This window comes from Sparus aurata, chromosome 7 (assembly GCF_900880675.1).
Source record: "Sparus aurata chromosome 7, fSpaAur1.1, whole genome shotgun sequence".
NCBI classification, from domain to species: domain Eukaryota; kingdom Metazoa; phylum Chordata; class Actinopteri; order Spariformes; family Sparidae; genus Sparus; species Sparus aurata.
Window position 1 is genome coordinate 12,277,695 of NC_044193.1, and position 8,730 is coordinate 12,286,424.

At 41.8% G+C, this 8,730-nt stretch overlaps 1 protein-coding gene across 1 annotated transcript; it reads right to left on the reverse strand.

Annotated features, from left to right (window-relative positions):
• Positions 1 to 1,309: 1,309 nt before the first annotated feature.
• kcnk15 (potassium channel, subfamily K, member 15) lies at positions 1,310 to 4,021 on the reverse strand. The gene is made up of 2 exons (XM_030423255.1): positions 3,285 to 4,021; positions 1,310 to 3,085 (listed from the first exon to the last, which is right to left on the reverse strand). The coding sequence occupies exons 1-2, from the start codon at positions 3,580 to 3,582 to the stop codon at positions 2,085 to 2,087; spliced, it is 1,299 nt and encodes a 432-aa protein (XP_030279115.1). The 5' UTR covers positions 3,583 to 4,021; the 3' UTR covers positions 1,310 to 2,084.
• Between the last annotated feature and the right edge of the window lie 4,709 nt (positions 4,022 to 8,730).

Here is an 8,730-nt window from a genome sequence, read left to right on the forward strand (position 1 = left end):
CATTTATTCTTGTAGCATTAAGCTACATTATAGCTAAACTGGGCAGTTAAAGCCATAAGAACCAACATCACTTATAAGACAAGCGTATGTTTTGTATGTAAAATCTGTAAAATAATAATTAATTAAAGCTGCCACACACATGCTTTAGAGAATAAAGTACAAGGTTTGTCTCAGAACAATTGTATGCGTGAAGTGGAAGTATAAGAACAAAAAAAATACAAATATGGCATGAAATGGACACAATCAAGCAAGATACAGGTGTCTCAAGGTAGAGTACTTAGTTGAATCCCACCACTGATATGTTCCCAGTATGTATTTATTCGGTCAAAAATGTCACTTTAGTACTATTTAGCTTCTTTATAGCTAAATTAGACAGTTCAATCTGCAACAAACAACATGTTTTATAAGACAATAAAATGTTTTGTATGTGAGATTTAAATCTGTAATGTAATAAGTAACTTAAGGTGTCACTCAAATGGAGCACAAGGTTTGCCTCTGAATTTTTTATGAAGTAGAAGCAATAAAATGAACAAAACTCAAGCAAGGTTTACGCATATCAAGTTCAATAGTTGAGTAAATGTACTTAGTTATATCCCTCCACTCATAAGTATATTTCAACAGAACTTCAATTACTGCAGTTAGTGTGAAGTGGATCAGAAACAACAGTTCCAGTATATGCGGGTCTGCAAAAGAAAATGCATTATTCATATTGCGATTATTCTGACTGATATGATGATTGCAAGACGATTCATGACAAGTGGGAATGATCATAACTGAATTATAATTTTCATTTTCACTGAAAACACTTGAAAATTAAACATTTGTCGGGGTGTTTGTTGGTAGTCCAGGGCATCTCTGCATCAATACAGTACCTCATTATAAAGCTGTTTTTCAGCTTCTTGGGATTTGGATATAGCAGCAAAATTTCAATAATATTTCAACTAAATGTGCAGTCCTAGTTATATGTAACTTAGATGTCTATAAAACATTCACTTTGAGCCATCATTTGCCCATTTCACACAAACATCTACAAGTCTTTTGCCTTCCAGATCAAAAGTTTATCATCTCCTCTGAGCCAGTCACCATAAATCCAGTCATAATATCACTAAAAGTAATGTTATGAACCTCATTCTGGCACATTTCTCCTCTGTACCAGTGTGCCAGCCATGTTCTTCTTCTAAAGAGTTTCTGGAGATAAAAACCCGAACAGAACAGAGGAAGACGAACGGACACAAAAACTTCAACCTCGTAGAAATGTGAGTTACCTAATCACTCAGCAAACTACGATCGAAATAAACACACTCACACATTTAAAGGTTTTTTCCTTTGGTTTTAATAAAACAATACTGTCATAGACTCACACTGAATCTGACTATGAACCAACTCTACGAGGAAAACTGGCTGGAAAAGTAACACCTCTCCCAGAATTGTTGGAAGTCCACTGGTAAACCTGCTACATATCTGTTGTGTGCTACATCCATTAAAGTCACTTATATACAATCACAATCCTTCCATGTTAGAGTGCATTTAGTTATTCTGACCTTCCCAAAGTTAAGTAATAAAAGGATCATTATTAAATTCACTGAGCTAAGAAGCCACATGTGTCATGTGCTCGATCAAAGTTCTTTAAGGCTGTTTTTTGATAGAAAAGTAAACTGACATCGTTTAGCTATGGCATGAAAATAGTTTAGGTTCTGTCTAAAGCAGGAGTCTACTGAGGATCAGTCACATACTTCCACGGAAAAGGTATACAGTCATTAATAAGCACTATATCCAAAATACTTCTGTTAAAACTGTAGATTACAACTGTTTTTACATCTTGATATAGCACTCATGCATTCACATTGTGTGCTATACATTCTCTGTGGCATGCAACTGCACTTTGGCTTACATGCGGGGAAAAGGGCAGAATCACAAACATAAATCATGTCATGGTAAAAAGAGGATAAGAGATCTCGTCCTTGCTCAACAATAAGAATAATTTTCATCAGCCACAACTTATCTAACAGAATCGGTGTCTTGTGACATGCACAAAAGAGGAGTAACACAAAATACAGTGTCATTTGAAATGCTGTTGGCGCTCCTCACACTGACTTTCTCCTCGATCGAGGGAACTCCCGGAAGCTGTGCCCGGGTGACAGTGTGCTACCAGGGGAAGAGAGCCTGGTGTTGTCCCTGGACCCTGGCGAGCAGCCCTGGATCCTGTAGGAGACTGAGTTGTAGTACACAGAGTTGATGTGGCAGCCGTGGTGCTCACTGTGGGACATGAGAGGACTATCACAGATCCCCAGACGGTAGCAGACGCAGGAGCAGAGGGAGCTCAGGCTCGACTCCGGCCTGCTTCCACCTGCCTTGATCTGAAAGTGCAGCCTGTGCTTGCAGGGGCTCCTTTGCCTCTCCTGATCCTCCGCAGGGGAGGCGATGAGGTTGGTGCGGCTGGTCCCTTGCTCCATCGGGAGGAAGAGCATACTGTGGCTGCGACTGTGCACCACGTTGGCCCTGCTCCTCTCTCCTCTGTGGCTGTCTCTGCTCTGTTCATGACCCAGAGCACCGTCCAAGAGGCCCCTGTCCCTCTTCAGTGACGCCCTCTCTTGAGCATCCCTCCTCTCATCCTCAGTGTTCATGGTGAGGAAGCGCAGCACCACCAAGTTCAGGAAGGCCCCAATGACAGTCAGCCCGACCAGGATGTACATGAAGCTGAACGCCACGTAGGGCGTCTTCTCCTGGAGGTCCTCCTTCTTCTGCAGGGCCACAAAGTCCCCGAAGCCGATAGTGGTGAGTGTGATGAAGCAGTAGTAGTAGGCGTGGAAGAAGCTCCATCCCTCAAAGTGGGAGAAGGCTGCGGCACCAACACACAGTGTGCCGATGCAGGAGAGGAAGCCCACCAGGACCATGTTCTCCATGGACACCTCAGTGCGTCGACAGCCCAGGCACTGCTTCATCTTGTGGAGGAGATAGCGGACGAATGTGTTCATCCTCTCTCCAAGGCTCTGGAACATGACCAAAGTGAGAGGGATGCCCAGAACGGCGTAGAACATGCAGAAGACCTTTCCTGCATCTGTGCCTGGTGCTGCATGTCCATAACCTTAATGCAGAGAAGATGGGGATGAAAGGAAGGGAGAGAGTGTGACGCATACTGTAGCAAACGCTCCTGTGGTAAAACAAAGAACTGTCTTTCTTTTTTTTTTTTAATTAGCCTGTAATTCAAATGTAGAAACATGCACCAGCATCACAGTGAAACAGTCTCCCTCATGTCCACAGATTGAGGAATAACATCCACTTACCAATGGTGGTGATCACTGTTATGGCAAAGTAGAAAGAGCCAGCAAATTTCCACTGTCTCCCGGCGCGGTGGGGCTCAGCTTGCAGCACCACTCGCTCGATTTCGCGGTAGTCGTCCTCGGAGAAGCGGTACTTCTTCTTCATCTCGCTGCGCTTCTGCTCCAGGATGCGTCTGCGGGAGCTCTCCGTCTCCGACTCCAGCGCGTCAAACACCGCGGCGCCCACCAGCAAGTAGGAGAACATGCAGAGGATGAGCGACAGGGTCCGGACGTTTTGCTTCTTCATCCTCGGTGTCGGCATGAGAAGTCGGGAGCCACAACAGTTACAGGTGGTGGTGGTGGAGGTGGTGCTGCTGCTCTCCAGCGTGCGGGCTCCACATTTGTGATGCAGCCTGTTGCGTGACACGTAGTAGCGGGAGAGGCGTTGAGGAGAAATCTGACCTGAGGATATGCCTTACCTGTTTTCTGATGTCTTGTTTATGTAAATAAAAAGGCGCATAACCCGCTGCGAGCTCCAAGAGCGAGCGATGCCTCTCGACACGGGCATCTGTTGGAACAAGTGGCCTCAGCTTGCCTCTTCGCATGCGCAAACCAGTCCCCTGTAAAGCGGTGTGTCAAATAAGAAATCTTTAAGGCGCATAGTAAGCGTCGGTGGGGGAAGAAAAAAAAATGTGCGGTCTTATCCGCACAGCTGTGTGCAACAAGTGAGGTCCTCACTCGACCCGGCAGATACCAATCTGACAGGAGCAGTGGGAGGGGGGGTTCAGCACCACGGACAGCGACCACGGTCACATGTGAACCGGCCTGGAAAAACTGCGCACTGACGGTGGAGACAGCCACAGGCCGAGAAGCACAGAGAAAGCAGCGTTTAGACAGGAGAACCCTGCGATAGATACAGAGCTGTGCTGAAACTTCCAGGTGACATGTTGACAGCTGAATGAAACTGCTCTACTGGTTGGTTATTGTGTGTTTGGCCAAAAAGGAAAGAACTGTGTTTAAAGTATCATAAAGTGGCCTGTGATGACATCTGAAAATAAAGAAAATGAAAGAATTGAAAACTAAAATTAGTTACAGAACTCAATCCTTTCATTGCAGCCTATATGAGTGCATATAAACTAGGTGTTGGTGTCTAATTTTAATGATGTCATCCCATGTGAATTACAGGCATGCCTGATATGGATTTTCTTCAGTCGATACAGATAACCGATAATTACCTGCTTCTCAATGCCGATACAGATGAGAGAAAACAATAATTTAACACTTTTGTATTTTAAAAGACGTTGGCAACCTGTAGCTCATGCACACTGAGGATCTTTAACTCAGTATCTTCATTTAATTCTCCTCTTAAAACTCACTTATATTGTATGGCTCTTTCCTCACTTATGCTATTATCTTGGTCTTACATTCAGTTCTGGGTTCATTGTGTTTCCTGCATGTTTCTTATTGAAAAGCCCTTCAAAGTGTTTTGAACAGTGCTGTATAAATACAGTCCACAGCTGTACGGTACAGCACTTCAGCGTGTTCCTACTTCTCCTTCTTCAATGTTTATCGATGGATCACAAACCGATTTTGAAAAAGTGTATACAACCACCTACTGAATCATGTACACAATATCTACACAATAGTTTGTAGATATCGCACATGGGAGGTGAAAGCAATGTGGCTTCATACTATTAGCTCAATTTATTGGCAATAATTTCACTGATACCGATAAATAGCCAACAGTAGAAACACAGTATATACACAGTGTATATTGTGCATCAATATTAAATTATAATTCTTTAAAACCAATGACAGTAATAATATTTGAATACATGTAAAGTAATAATCAAGCTATCAAGGGAAAATGAAAACAATCCAGTGAACATTTCAAGTGAAAGAAATCATAAAAAGACATAAATAAGACCAATTTACATATTGGTATATATGCTAATGCTAACAAGTTGAATTTGTAAGACAGCTATCCATCCGTCATCTGTAACTGCTTATCCTTCACAGGGTCATGGAGGCTGGAGTAAATCAACAACCCTGGACAAGTCACCAATTTATCATCATATAGGACACATAGGGTGAAAGAACCATTCAAACCCAGGACCTTCTTGCTGTGAGGCAACAGAGCCAACCACTGGACCACCGCTTTAACAACAGGTGTCGTAGTGGAGTGCTGGACCCGACAAATCCAGTGGGACAATTCCAAAAAACATGAAACATCTCAAATTTCTAACACAGGAAGGCCAAAATATTCCCATTTCACCTACTTAATCAAATTGCAAACAAAATTGGTTCCATCCTTAAAATAGATACTGATTTATTTTTCAGTCCGTTACAGTTGCAGCTCCCCGAACTGATAAATAAATGCACATTTATCGCTCTGCTTCCTTGGATTGTGACTCATTTAGAAAAAAACATGTTGATGGTGTCATTCTCATGGATGTGATTGTGTCTTTGTTTGTGTCCTTGCACATTAGAGATGGGATGCATGCCTGACAGCGACTAAATAAACAACATTGCTACACTCGATGCTTCTGGAAAACCTACTGTAGGTGATGCTGGTTGCCATGGTTACTTATGGCAGAAGCACCGACTCGGATTGTCAGTGAGGTTGAAGCTAATATGTTAAGCGTAATGATCAGGGCGCTCTGAAGGTGAATTATGTTGCCACTGCATCACAACATGATGAGTATCATTTATTTAAGATGGATTTCAACACGTCGACAAAAATCACACAGTTGTATCACAGAGGCGTCGTCCGTGTGCCACAGTAGGCATTAAAGCACTGACACACATTACCATGTGCTCTTTTGTTCCTCTCAAACAGAGCAACCTGCCACTCACCAGCCCTGGTTTTGTGTTAAGTGGCTAAATCAGCACACTTACATCCCTCTTGTGATTCAAACCAGCTCTCCATAAATCAATTACATCTCAGCTGATAAGAGAGGAACCTGAAGCCCTAACAGGCACCCATCAATCCACACAGCTTGTATTCACGTCCCAATTTCAAAGCCGAAGGACCTGGAGCAAAGAGAGGAGGTCCATCAATCCCCGTCGGGCACCACCAGCTTATAAGGTGAGCGTCCAGACTCAAAGAGATGCTTCATTCATTTAGTTTTGCACTCTCTGTTCTCTGTCCTCTCAGGTACATTTCATTATAACACACACACACACATATTAACACGTAATTTACATGGAACAAGGAAAACAAATTAAGTGCATTATGGAAATACCATCCATTGTCCACGTTCTTGCTCATTATGTCTCTTGCTTTTTTCAATTTTAGATTAAAAATTTTTAATTCTGCTTAAAAAGAAATTGTGTTTGCAGAGCTGCTTATACTGCTAATGCTGTGTCATTGTCACCACGTTATTATCATTTTCAGGGTTGCTGATTGACAACTAGTGTTAGCTGAAGATTGTGTGAAGTTACAGTAATAAAGAAACATGTTTATTCAGCTCCTACCAAAACATAGTTTTGTCCTAGTGCTCTTTACACATCATGAGTCCTATTTTACTTTCTACTCCAGTTTTGTCACATTAAACACAGTCAACCTAATGTATTTGTCGATTTTTTTTTTTTCTTTGTCTCATGAAATCAGAAAGGCCTCCACGGTGTCTGTGGTGATACTGAGAACATGCAGATGGTACAAAACCATTTTAAGAGATGCACATGGCGTCACGTGGAGAAATGAGGATCTTGTGCCCGGAGGTACATTTCTCTACTAAATAAAACCCATCTGCCAATTATGCAGGGGAAAAAATGCTAATCTGGCAAAAAAAAAAAACCCGGAGGAAGGCTTATACAAATTAAGCTCCTCTGTAAAAGTCAAACTTTTAGAAGCGGTAGGTGTTCAGAGGGGAAGAGCAACGGAAGCAGCTCGATACAGGGGGGAGATTTCAGTGTGGACAAACCTGCCGGAGGAGTCTGTGAAAGGCCTTTAATCTTAACATCTTAAAACCTTGATAACGATAATGGCCTGCTTGCTTCCTTTGACTCAAGGATACGACAATTTAGGACGAATATCAGTTTTGGAAATTGTAGTTTAGGAGAGGCTGAAGTGCTTCATCCTACGATGATGAAGGAACATTTGAACACAAAGCGGTGAATTTATCATCATTATCAAAACATTCCTTTGTTTAAACTGTAGTTAAATTTTGAGACACGTTAATGTTCATCTGAAATGTAAAGTGCACCGTATGACTTCACACATTAGACTGAGCTACTACACACAAAAGTATGAGTGTTACAGCTGGGGGAGCAGAGGGAGGAGGGGGCTGTGGGGTCATCATACAGTACGCTGCAATGCCTTTATGTGCCAGCAGCAAAGCAAATATGTTGTCACGTTGCAAGAAGAGGCATGAAAATGTGCCACAGTCATTCTTAAAACAAACAAAAAAAGGGTTTTACATTTTTCAAAACAGTAACTGGATCAGTTTGATACCCCCGAGCAAAGCTTTATAAGTTTGTAATTGATCAATCAATCAAGTTATTAAAAATATAAACTTAAAGCAACAAAATCAAACTTTCTGGATAAAAATAGTTGAAATACTTGAGAACAAAACAAAATGAGAGCCCGTAACTAATGTTTAAACTGTCAGAGCTGAAGAATAGTTGTCTTAATTTACAGAGAAAAAACCAGGATAGACGATATTAGGCAGGCTAGAGAAAGGATTATCCCCTCGGATGTGTCGCTGACAGACTGGCTGAGTTATATTTGGAGCTGTGGTACAACACCCACAGGCCTGTCTACTTTGTACAGTACGCGTGGGAGATATATTTGTAACATGTGGTAATATCTGAGGCTGTAAGAGTCTATCAAGCCTCGTATGTCACCTTCTGCCATCATGCAGAGTCAGTCACTCACTGAGGAGAAAACTTGCAGTCATATTTGTTTATTCTCCCATAAAATAAGATTACATCTCATTGTTTACTTATATTTTCTATTGTTGCAATTCACTGCACAGAATGATGCCTATGTCCTTTCGTGTTTGCTTTGTCAGCAAATACTTTCTCAGCAGTTCAGCAATCTATGTAACTGCTTCACACAAGAAGAAACTGCATCTCATTGAATCCATTTTTTTTTTCGGTTATACGCCAAGTCAGATGGAAAAATGTGACACAACATGCATTCTGATGAGATTCGAGAAATGATGAACTGAATAAGGATTTAGAAGAAGTTGGACTGAATCTTTATTGATTTTGTGTATAATTGTAAGAGCAGCAAAGGGTTGACATGACAGCGACATCCCATAACTCAGGAGAAAGGTATTTGTTTGACTCACAGCTTCTCACATGGTCCAATAACCCAGTATACAAACATTCATTTCAAGCATGCAGGAGGCCTAAAATGACCCCTGATCTCTTTCATGCATATTTCATTCTTTGATACACAAAGTCAGCACATCGTTCAGTGCGTTTCATTTATTGGTAAAACTGTAAACACGTTTGCCAGATT